Raw genomic sequence first — 12,261 nt, forward strand, 5'->3', positions numbered from 1 at the left:
ACAGATAATAAACATGAGACCATGTATTACTATGTACACTATGATAAGTCTGGTCAGTTCTGCATACATGAGGGTCTGCATGGGGGGATCCCGCCAACGATTTACGCTGAATTCAGAAGGACCCCCTACGTATTACGCTAAATCAAGGAAGGCAATTACGCTAAATTTGGTCGCCTCGCTACGAATTACGTAGATAAGATGATTTTCCCTACAAGTTACGGGAAATAAAAATAGGCTGCGTACGCCTTACAGAAAAGAGCATGCAGACCCTCATACATGACATGTATTGTACACGAGGGCACCTTTAACCATTGCACCAACTCAACCCTGCTATAACATAAATAGATACACATACAAAATACATTATGTACAAAGTCATCACATTACAGAATATGAAAGACTATTATAATAATTAATGCAACTTTACATTATTCACGTATAAATGAACTTCACCATTAAACTTCACATTTGGTGCGAATTTGTGCACATTTACGATTAACCAATAGGCATCTGGGCCCCTTGATACTCGAGAAATCATTATAATGTGATCTGGTTTCACACTTTCAGTTTGTCATGTTGATTGCTGATCCGAACACCACACCTAACATAAGGTAGCCTAGGTACCATCCTATTTCTACCGGGGCTCCTTAGGGAAGTGAGTGTAATTTTCTAGGGAAGTGTTACTGATCTTGTGCCCTTGGGAAAGGCACTTTACACGGCTTTCCTCACTATACTCAGGTGAAAATGACTACCTAGCTTCGGCTCACGGTGATTTACATCATTCACCCGGACGGGAGACCTGGCGCATATGAAAGGGTATGTCACCCCGTAAGGGGCGGTATAACCCCGTCGTGTGTAAACATGTGCGATCACGTCGACCGATGATGTATGTTCGTCTGTATCTCTGTGGATCTGCCGCTACCAGCCCAAAGCTGCCTAGGCAGATCCGTGTAATGAGTTGTATCATTGTCAATAAAGAAAGAAAGAAAGAAAGAAGTGAGTGTAAGGAGCCCCGGTAGAAATAAAATGGTACCCAGGCTAAACATAAGGCAGCACCACATACCCATATCAAAGAGGTTATTTCGTCTGCCCAATTTTCCAGGCTACTGAAGAAACCGTAAGGGTGAGTGACTGCAAATTTCTGGGCTCTGGCGTCATTTCAATTACTGCTGCCTCGAAGCCAGTTTCAACGCCTCATACAATACAGAGCTTTGAACAATTTAGAAAGGAAAATAGCAGTAAGAGTGCAGAATTAGAACATTGCCATATCCGGACTGGACTGGTCTTCAGGAGGAGAAGGGTGCACATCTCCTGCAGTGTTCTGTTATGCTATAGGCATCAGCGCCCTCTGGCAGTTCACAGTCAGACTGCAGCAGCTCAGCAGTCTTTGGTCCAAAGCATTTGGAGTGACACAGTTCAGTAAGACTCTAACAAACACACAGTGCTGACAAACACATTCTGAACCGTGGTGATAATATTTACAATCCTCCGAGTCCGTTCATGTACAGCAGTCCTTATAACCCCATGTAGACTCACACGCCGTACAGACAAGTGCTCTTGAAACCCCCTTGTGAGTCCAGTAGTTCAGCCGCTGAGCGGGTCCTCTCGGCAGTTGATCGCGTACAGAAGCCTCTCCGTCATCGTTTCCTGCGACGAGTACTGCGGCAGCTTGATCATGAACATGCACGTCTCCACCCGGATGTACCGCGAATCTGGGGAACCTGGGGTCGGGGCAAAGGGCAAGGGTTAGAGGTCATCATGAACATGCACATCTCCACCCGGATGTACCGCGAGTCTGGCGAACCTGAGGTCAGGGCAAAGGGTAAGGGTTAGAGGTCATCATGAACATGCACATCTCCACCCGGATGTACCGCGAATCCGGTGAACCTGAGGTCGGGGCAAAGGGTAAAGGTCATCTTTTACATACATGTCTCCACCTGGATGTACCGCGAGTCTGGTGAACCTGAGGTCGGGGCAAAGGGCAAGGGTTAGAGGTCATCATCAACACCCACATCTCCACCCGGATGTACCACGAGTCTGGGGAACCTGAGGTCGGGGCAAAGAGTAAACGTTAGAGGTCATCATTAACATGCACGTCTCCACCCGGATGTATTTCTGGTGAATCTGATGCCAAATGTCATGACCCTCCAGAAATACAATTTTTTAGAATCTTGTTCCATTGTCTTTTCTGTTTATTGAAATAATTTGGGGAATTTTTTGTCTAGGTACAGCTACTGTATTACAAAATCTGTAATGATTTCCTGCATATTTCCATCATTCCAGTGGTCAGACCTGAACACTAGCTTAAAACAGAAAAAAATGAATAGAAAGTTCCTGACCTGGTCCGTCCGGAGGAGCGATCTTCATGGGATACGGCGGGACGTGGGCGGTGTCGGGGCCGCCGTCCTTGCACGGGCAGGTGCACGGGATACGCTCCTGGTTACACGCGAACTTCACAAACTTCCTCAGCTGGTCCTGAGAGAAGCTCTCCAGCGAGCTCCAGAAGAACTCGATGTGCGTGTCCGTCTCCATCAAACCCACCTGGTACATGGTGTGGGACTGCAACACAACACAGGTCATAGGTCATGGTTCACACAGGGTCGAACAGGGTCATGGTTTGAAGCTGATTATGCTTGAAAATATGGCTCTTGTTTTATACGGAGTCATGGCATAAAACATTAAGGTTATGTTGAAATATGTTGTATATCATGTGTCACTACGAGGTCATAGTTACCCTCAGGGTCAGAGTTCAGGAAACGTACCCTGAGGAAGGCGAGGTCAACGTGTGGCATCCCGCAGGTTCTCAGCTCCAGGTCACCTGGGGTCAGGATGTGGAGGACCTGCACAGGCACGATGGTGGCCAGCCCGGCCGCGATGGGCGCCATCCTGTTGGCACATCTCAGCTCCTCCAACCGGAGTGCTCGGATCAACGACAGGTACTCCACACGGTTCTCCCACCTACAGCAGGGGTAAAGGTTAGAGGTCAGGTACTCCACACAGTTCTCCCACCTACAGCGGGAGTAAAGGTTAGAAGTGCAGGTACTCCACACGGTTCTCCCACCTACAGCGGGGGCAAAGGTTAGAGGTCAGGTACTCCACACGGTTCTCCCACCTACAGAGGGGGTAAAGGTTAGGGTTCAGGTACTCCACATGGTTTTCCCACCTACAGCGGGGGTAAAGGTTAGAGGTCAGATACTCCACATGGTTTTCCATTTGGCATGGCCGAATGTGCTACCGATTTTAAGGTGAATAAAGTTCAAAGTTATCCCACCTACAGCAGGAGTAAAGGTTAGAGGTCAGGTACTCCCACCTACATGAGAGGTACGGCAAGGTTAGGGCACAATCCGGACAGGCACAGAACCAAGGACAGCCCTGATCAGGTGGAATCAAGATACTTAAAAATGTTGTAATTTTAGATTTTCATGTGTTGGATCAAAGTTTATCTTCTGACTTTAATGTTGAATTAAACTATAATCCACAGAAATATGTTAAGAATACACTGTAGATTGTAGATACAGGAACATAAATACTTACGACAGCATCCTGCTCCTGCCGCCTGCACACAGCTCCACATCCTCACCAGTCACACTGCTGAAGGTGAAGGAGCACAGGGGGTGGTCGCCCCCCTCCCCCTCCTGCAGCTGGGCAGGACAAACTTCCGCACACGCAGCCCAGAAATCACTCTCTGTCTCAGCCTACAGAAACATAAGGTCATGTACAAGGTTACACTACAGAAGCTACACAGGTCGCCCCCCTCCCCCTCCTGCAGCTGGGCAGGACAAACTTCCGCACACACCGTCCAGAAATCACTTTCTGTCTCAGCCTATAGGAACACAAGGTCATGTACAAGGTCACACACTACAGAAGCTACACAGGTCGCCCCCCCTCCCCCTCCTGCAGCTGGGCAGGACAAACTTCTGCACACACCGCCCAGAAATCACTCTCTGTCTCAGCCTACAGAAACACAAGGTCATGTACAAGGTCACAGCTACACAGGTCGCCCCCCTCCCCCTCCTGCAGCTAGGCAAGACAATCTCCCAGTATGTGTGTTGTGCGTAGTTTGTGACTTTGTGTATCAAGTTACCTCTGCCAGTCTGGTGATGTAGTTATACGTCAGGATGTGTGTGTGTGAGTGTGTGTGTGAGAGAGAGAGTGTGTGTGTGTGTGTGTGTGTATGTGTGCGCGCATGTATTACCTCTGCTAGCCTGGTGATGTAGTTATACGTCAGGATGTCCGCCTCCCTCAGATCGTCCTCGTCCAGAGGCAGCCCTACCAGCCCCTTCCAGAAGGGCGGCAGCAGGTCCAGGGGCAGGGGCACGTCCGCACGCACTGCAACTCCCAGTAACTATGGCAACATAAACAGTACAGGTACAGTACATGAACAGTACAGGATCAGTACATGAACAGTACAGGTCCAGGGGCAGGGGCACGTCCGCACGCACCGCTACTCCGAGTAACTATGGCAACATAAACAGTACATGAACAGTACATGAACAGTACAGGATCAGTACACGAACAGTACAGGTCCAGGGGGAGGGGCACGTCCGCACGCACCGCTACTCCCAGTAACTATGGCAACATAAACAGTACATGAACAGTACAGGAACAGTACAGGTCCAGGGGCAGGGGCACGTCCGCACACACCGCTACTCCGAGTAACTACGGGAACATAAACAGTACATAAACAGTACATAAACAGTACATGAACAGTACATGAACAGTACAGGTCCAGCGGTAGGGGCACATCCGCACACAACACAACTCCCAGTAACTATGGGAACATAAACAGTACATAAACAGTACATAAACAGTACAGTAACAGCAAAGGTACAGGGGCAGGGGCACGTCCGCACGCACCGCGACTCCCAGCAACTACGGGAACATAAACAGTACAGGAACAGTACATAAGGCCACAGCAAGTAAATTTTATGGATGACATCAACACGTGCATTAATTTTCGCCTGATTTAAAAAAAAAAAAAGAATTTTTTTCTTCTGCAGGGATGGTCAACATGATGATAAAGTACAAAAATGAGCAAATGTGTTGTAGTCTAATAATTGTACTTGTAGAAGTGACACTTGCGAGGTACCCAGGGCTGTAGTTGTAGAAATGAAACTTATTGGATAGTTGAAAAAGTGACACCAATATGGATTAGCCATGAGTGTGGTTACCAACTTTGTTGGTGATGCCAGTCTACCACACTAGTGTCACTTTTACCACACCAGTACATGTCTTAAATACAGGGAATGATTGCCTTGTTGGCTCTGATACCATGTTTTGTCCCTATAATTCTTGTTACATTACATTCATCACAAGTTTATGGTGCCTATTTTTGAAAATGTAGCTATCTTGTTTTTTTTCTGCCCTATCGCACTATTTTTGCAGTCTGCAGAGGATGTCATCCATAAAATTTACATGCTGTGGCCTAAACAGTACATGAACAGTACAGGTACAGGGACAGGGGCACATCCACACACAACACAACTCCCAGTAACTATGGGAACATAAACAGTACATGAACAGTACATGAAACAGTACAGGAGCAGTACCGGAACAGTACCTGAACAGTCAAGTAGCAGTTACTCATTGACAATCAACTGGATATGATTTCGGAAAAGGTCAGACGTTTCAGAAAGCATCCACTACTTTCAGAGATGCTGAGCAGATATGTTGGGCAGGTTTTGTACCCAAACTATGAATTGATTATTATGCAATAGAAGAGAAGATGAATTTTAGATAGTCCAATAGTCAAGACGAGGTTGATAAAGAGCCGAGTCCCAAGTGCCATTAAGTTCAATACGTATAAGGCCTCCTTTCCTGTAAAAGTCAGGACATGAATTGTACAGGAAAGGGGCATGAGGACAGATCATGTCCCCTTCAAAGCACAGGAAAAAGCGAAGTCTGTTTTTACCTGCCCCAAAAACTCCAGCAGCTTCTCCTCCCCGTAGGTGAGTGGTCCTGGTCTCAGGATGTACTTCCCCTGGTTAACAGGAAAAAACATGTCTTTTAATTAAAGTATGCCAAAAAGTAGTCACTAAAGCAACTGGATATGATTTTGGAAATGGTCAAACGTTTCAGATAGCACCTACTATCTTTTGTCAGTGACACTGAAGTGATCTCGGAGGAAATAGTCTTTTATACCATAACTATGAATGCAAAAGAGCTGAAGACAATTTTAGACTTACCTTGTTCCTATTGGCTGTTGCCGAGGGACAGAGCATGAGCAGGTTGAGGATTGGCCCCTGCAGTTCCTTACACACCTGCCAGAGGAAGTGACGGAATGAACCACCTGGAGGAAAAATCAATCAATATTGTAAAATACATTTTTTTGTATGTCTTGTTAAATTGCAATCACAGCAATAAGGTTTTGGTCATTGATTGTACAAGTGTCATCATTCACTTCCTGCTACTCATCAGTGAACTAGACCTGAACACAGAAAATACATATTTAAAAACAAACAATGCCTCCTGTGAAGTAATAGTCTCTTCTATTGACCCCATGACCTGAACTGTTATTACTATCACCTCTGAACTGTGCTTCCTGTCCCTCCCACAAGTCTGACCTTAACTGTGACCCAATTTATCAAACTCACTTCCTGCCCCTCTAGTGACAGTGTATTGAGATAACTACAGACAGAAACCCAACCAAAAAACACTGAAAACAATATCTCCGTTTTCAAAGAGACAATAACCAGCGAAAGCCTAATTTTCCGTCAGACAGAAGAGCCATTTGACTCACTGGTGCCGTGGACCTCCTCCCCCGTGAACCTGACGTTGAAGGAGTAGGTCGGGTCTCCGCCGCTCGCCAGCTTCACGCACAGCTGGGAGGACGGCACGATGCTGAGCTGCCGCGCTGCCTGGCAAAATTGGGTCCCCATCGCTGTCACCGCCTCGCCTACAAACAAACAAACAAACATCACTACCTCGCCTACAAACAAACAAACAAACAAACATCACTCAAAACACGATATTGAGCTGCTCAGTCGCCTGGCAAAACTGGGTCTCCATTGCTGTTACTGCCTCACCTACAAACAAACAAACAAACATCACTACCTCGCCTACAAACAAACAAACATTACTCAAAACACGATGCTCAGCTGCCTGGCTAAACTGGGTTCCCATTGCTGTCACCGCCTCGCCTGCAAACAAACAAACAAACAAACATGCATACAAACAAACAAACAAACAAAACATCACTCAAAACACGATGCCGTGCCGCCTGGCAAAACTGGGTCCCCATCGCTGTCACTGCCTCCCCTACAAACAAACAAACAGACAAACATACATACAAACAAACAAACAAACAAACATCACTCAAAACACGACGCTCAGCTGCCGCGCCGCCTGGCAAAACTGGGTTCCCATGGGTCCCCATCGCTGTCACTGCCTCACCTACAAACAAACAAGCAAACAAACAAACATCACTCAAAACACGACGCTCAGCTGCCGCGCCGCCTGGCAAAACTGGGTCCCCATTGCTGTCACCACCTCACCTACAAACAAACAAACAAACAAACAAACATCACTCAAAACACGACGCTCAGCTGCCGCGCCGCCTGGCAAAACTGGGTCCCCATCGCTGTCACTGCCTCGCCTACAAACAAACAAGCAAACAAACAAACATCACTCAAAACACGACGCTCAGCTGCCGCGCCGCCTGGCAAAACTGGGTCCCCATTGCTGTCACTGCCTCGCCTACAAACAAACAAACAAACATCACTCAAAACACGATGCCTGCAAACAAAAATCATTCCAAAGACCGTGTAATTCCATGCCCTTTAGCGCTGTCATGTGCTTAGAGATTGCCCCATCAATCAATAAACAAATGACCAAGACTTGCAGTTTCTGCAAAAGTCATTAGGGGGCGCTGCTCGAAGGACAATAAAGTCTACACAGATGAACTGATACTGACCTCCGACAATCTCCAGCGGGTCGAGCGTGATCTCGGGCGCGGCCTGGCTCGGGTTACGCTGGGCCGTGGCGTTCAGGATGCTGTTCATCACAACCACCTGCAGGATAAACAACAACAAAACAAACAAGCTTGTAAACATGGTAGCCAGGTGGGCTAGTGGTTTGGGCTGTGGACTTTAAGGTGTAATAAGGTCAGGATCTTTAGGTTCTAGGTTCAAATCCCTAGAAGACCCCAAAAGTTGTGCCTTTTGTAAAAGCACTCTAGTACACCTATTTCCTCACACAACTAAGTTAGCTTCAACAAATTTAGTTCAGGACGTCCTCTAGGATGTGACATTAAGCCGTGTGTGTGAGTAGAGCCACACCTTTAGGACATTAGGAAACGCACCACTCACTCACTCACTGACCATTGTTTGATAAGTGTTTGACCACACGTATTAAATCAGGTAGGGGTCCTTTCTGACATGAGACGACCAAACCTTGCAGTCTCCACCCATTTCCTGTCTTGAAAATGAGTGACTGTCCTAGCTTTGGTTACTAACGTCCCTTGGGTAGCCTGACTAAAATCAAGCCCCTAGCGGCCGGCCCTACAATTGCCGCCACCCGTAGGAGCTTGATGTCAGGTCCGTCTAAACCTCGCGGATATTGTCGGCAGTGGGCCTCCATATATGGTGCTAATGAGATGCAAATGTCACGTGCGCCCGCCGCCGGCATGGCACCCAGCGGAGCCGGTTGCTACGGGCCTGTCGGTCGCTACGCAATGATGGATGTCGGCCGGCCTTTGATGTGCCAAAAAGTTTCGTTTCAAGAAATAAAACATATATTTAAATGGAAAGTTTGTCGTCATTTCTTTTACAAAATGCAGTGAAAGCATGCTGACGCAAACAACACAAATTCGTTACGAGCTGAGCTGCATGTTTACACAATCGTATTTATCAATATTATTCTACGCTACGATTTAGAAGTTTGTCCATAAAATATACAAAACAGTTACGAAGTTCACGTTGTGCTACGATGTTACACAAGAAAATGTCCGCGTCATCTTAGCGTGCAGACAACAACAGCAAAAATGTCGTCGCAGAAAAAAATACAGAGCCACTACGGAATATTTGGTGTAAATCTACGAATTTCTAGGCAGAAATACAGTCAAATTCATAGCGTCAAAGCGCAATATGTAAGGCGTGTTTTTTGTGAGCTACGAACAGTTCGGAATCAAACCCTCATTACAAGAATCCGCCGCCACCCAAGCGTACAAACAACAACAATCAAGTTTCAAAATGGCGCCGACCGTGCGCCGCATGGTTCTCACAAAATTATTTCTGCGGCGCCGCATCGAGGTCGGCAACCTTCAAGTCCGGCGATGTTTTTTTGCGTGAAAATTTTGCGATCTTGTTCGTTCCATGGCGGGCGACTTCTTCCAGAAACGTCTTTTTGATCGAATGCGTGGCCGATTCGAGATTCGCTGACGTCCCTCACAAGTTTTCGCTACCAAATTTCGCAATCTTGGTCCTGCTTCCGGAGTATGGTGGTGGTTCCCGCTACGTTTTTTCTCGCTGTTCGCCGCCTTTTGGCTTTCTCGGCTTCCTTATTCACGACAGCAGTATCAAGTGGGCTGTTGTCGTCGTTGGGTCGGCTATGTCCGCCAAAATTAAGCGGGCCGCCGGCCGGCCAGAGTCGGCGGTCGTCAAGCGCGTTTTGAAATCACCGCGTCGGTACGATAGTTGTTTATTATTCAGAACCACACGCAGCGCCGGCGTGTATGTTATTTCTAGTCATGTATTTTTCGGACTTTAGACATGTAAACGACCGAGGGTTTTGGTAATATTCATGCTATTTTTTCACACATCCGACTGAAAATTTAGCGCCTCCTTCACAACGCTAAAATTAAGTGACGCGAGTTACTCCATTTTCCACAAAACGCTATAATTTCCAGACGCGAGAATTTCAAGAATTACAGTATTTGATCGTCTCTTCCTGAAGCGGCTTCAGGGGCCAGGGACTCCCAAAGTCCGCACACACCGTCTGCAGGACGTTCCGAAACTCTGGTGTTGTGCTGTCCGTCGCCATTTTTCTGAGAACTGCACGCGGGGGATCGATCAAGTTTCCTGTCCCCGCCTACTACTCCGCCCGGCCTGGCGCCGGGGATCACGTGATGGCTGGGCGGTTACCATAGTAATTCCTATCCTGGCTTCCTATTGGTGACTCCAGAAACTGGAATGGTCCGCGCGGCTTAGAAGTGTTCTGCCACAAGCTCTCGGGGGGAGGGGGTCATTAAGCCCAGCCGGCGAGAGCTTGTGTAAACACAGGCTATCCCTTGGGTAGAACATTAAAAAGGCATGTAAATCTGGAGGGCCTGTGTTTGTGGCAGCCTCACCTCAAGTGCCATAAAGAAACCACCACACTAATCCAATAGAGTATGGAACCATCCAAGGTCGACCTTGATCAATCTTGAAAACTTTAATTTCGGTCACAGTTAATATGTCCATCCTCCCACAAATGTGGAACATAAACAAGATCTAACCTTGGTGTCGTAGAACATGAGCCTCCTGGCGCAGGACAGCAGTGCCGCCGTGCTGTTGGGGTAGGTACTGCAGGGTCGGAGGTCGACCAGAGGCAGGAAGAAGGTCTCCAAGGTGTTGTTCAGGGACAGCAGAAGGGCAAACCTCAGTCTCAGACTCTCCACAGGCACTCCTTCAAGAAACACACATGAAGGGCATCTTAAATGCTAGCACAATAAATCATGAAATGTTCATTTTCGTGGATTTTGCGAGACAATATTTTGCCTGCACAAATGTGTAGTTTCAAACATTGTCTCAACAACAAACTTAAAATACAGTGAAATCTTCTTTTCTCTTTTTACCACAAAATATCTAATTTTAAAGTTATGTAGTGGGCATGCACACCTTATGTCCTGTGGGACTAGAACCCCTAACTGTTCTGTAGAACCCTTAATATTTGCCCTGTGGGACTAGAACCCCTAACTGTTCTGTAGAACCCTTAATATTTGCCCTGTGGGACTAGAACCCCTAATATTTGCCCTGTGGGACTAGAACCCCTAATATTTGCCCTGTGGGACTAGAACCCCTAACTGTGCTATCTAACTGCTCTATAGAACCCCAAACTGCTGTACCCACCTTGTAGACATGAGAAAGCTGGACTGGCCAGCTCAGCCTCCCTTATGTACAGCTTGTGAGGATGGAGACTTGAATGTCCTGACCTATGGGAGTAAAACCCCTAACTGTTCTGTAGAACCCCTAACTGTTCTGTAGAACCCCTAACTGTTCTGTAGAACCCCTAACTGTTCTGTAGAACCCCTAACTGTTCTGTAGAACCCCTAACTGTTCTGTAGAACCCCTAACTGTTCTGTAGAACCCCTAACTGTTCTGTAGAACCCCTAACTGTTCTGTAGAACCCCTAACTGTTCTGTAGAACCCCTAACTGTTCTGTAGAACCCCTAACTGTTCTGTAGAACCCCTAACTGTTCTGTAGAACCCCTAACTGTTCTGTGGGACTAGAACCCCCAATATTTGCCCTGTGGGACTAGAACCCCTAACTGTGCTATCTAACTGCTCTATAGAACCCCAAACTGCTGTACCCACCTTGTAGACAGGAGAAAGCCGGACTTGCGAGCTCTGCCTCTCGTATGTACAGCTCGTGAGGATGGAGACTGGTACTGACCTGTGGGACTAGAACCCCAGACTGCTGTACCCACCTTGCAGACATGAGAAAGCCGGACTTGCGAGCTCTGCCTCCCGTATGTACAGCTCGTGAGGATGTAGGCGCGCTGCGCTGATGGCCAGGTGGCGACACAGCGCGTTGACGTAGTCCACCAGCGCACAGTCCATCCGCAGAGTCCACTGCTTACTGGTCTGCACAGCCTGAGCCGTGTCCACACACGCACATCTGGGGGATACAGACAGTTTGTAACACACTTTTCAAAATATAGGCTACAGAAAGAGAAGTATATTAATATCATGATGACAGCATACAATACTAGTGTAACAAAACAGAGACATGCATAAAAATTAATGCAAAGTCCTATGAACATTAATCACATTTCAGCAACACGTAACTTAAATGGAAACAATAGTTACATATAAATTTACCACTTCCCAATGGGTTTCTGCATCTTATCTTGAGCTCATGAGCTCAAAGGAAAGTTTTCTGTTACAGTAGCCGATTTGATTTTTTCATGAATAAGTGATGACTCAAACAAACAAACAGCTAACCTGTCAAAGTGGTCTGTAGGCACAGGTTGACCCAAGGTTAGGTCTCAGGTATGGTTTCGCAGCTGTTAGATTACTCACCTGTCGAAGTGCAGGTCATACCCGCAGGCGAGGATGGCCTTCC

At 47.1% G+C, this 12,261-nt stretch overlaps 1 protein-coding gene across 1 annotated transcript in view; it reads right to left on the reverse strand.

The window, feature by feature from the left end:
• Positions 1–1,049: 1,049 nt before the first annotated feature.
• LOC118425405 (probable E3 ubiquitin-protein ligase HECTD4) overlaps positions 1,050–12,261 on the reverse strand; it is a gene marked incomplete at its 5' end in the record, with an annotated part of 24,491 nt that continues 13,279 nt past the window's right edge. The window contains 11 exons of the mRNA XM_035834214.1: positions 1,050–1,721; positions 2,340–2,559; positions 2,763–2,958; positions 3,535–3,695; positions 4,196–4,345; positions 5,912–5,980; positions 6,186–6,289; positions 6,740–6,895; positions 7,913–8,009; positions 10,433–10,602; positions 11,624–11,814. Of these exons, the coding sequence (XP_035690107.1) occupies positions 1,585–1,721; positions 2,340–2,559; positions 2,763–2,958; positions 3,535–3,695; positions 4,196–4,345; positions 5,912–5,980; positions 6,186–6,289; positions 6,740–6,895; positions 7,913–8,009; positions 10,433–10,602; positions 11,624–11,814 (1,651 nt within the window). The remainder of the gene's footprint in view (positions 1,722–2,339; positions 2,560–2,762; positions 2,959–3,534; positions 3,696–4,195; positions 4,346–5,911; positions 5,981–6,185; positions 6,290–6,739; positions 6,896–7,912; positions 8,010–10,432; positions 10,603–11,623; positions 11,815–12,261) is intronic.

The sequence above is a fragment of the Branchiostoma floridae genome, chromosome 11 (assembly GCF_000003815.2).
Source record: "Branchiostoma floridae strain S238N-H82 chromosome 11, Bfl_VNyyK, whole genome shotgun sequence".
In the NCBI taxonomy this organism is placed as follows: Eukaryota; Metazoa; Chordata; class Leptocardii; order Amphioxiformes; family Branchiostomatidae; genus Branchiostoma; species Branchiostoma floridae.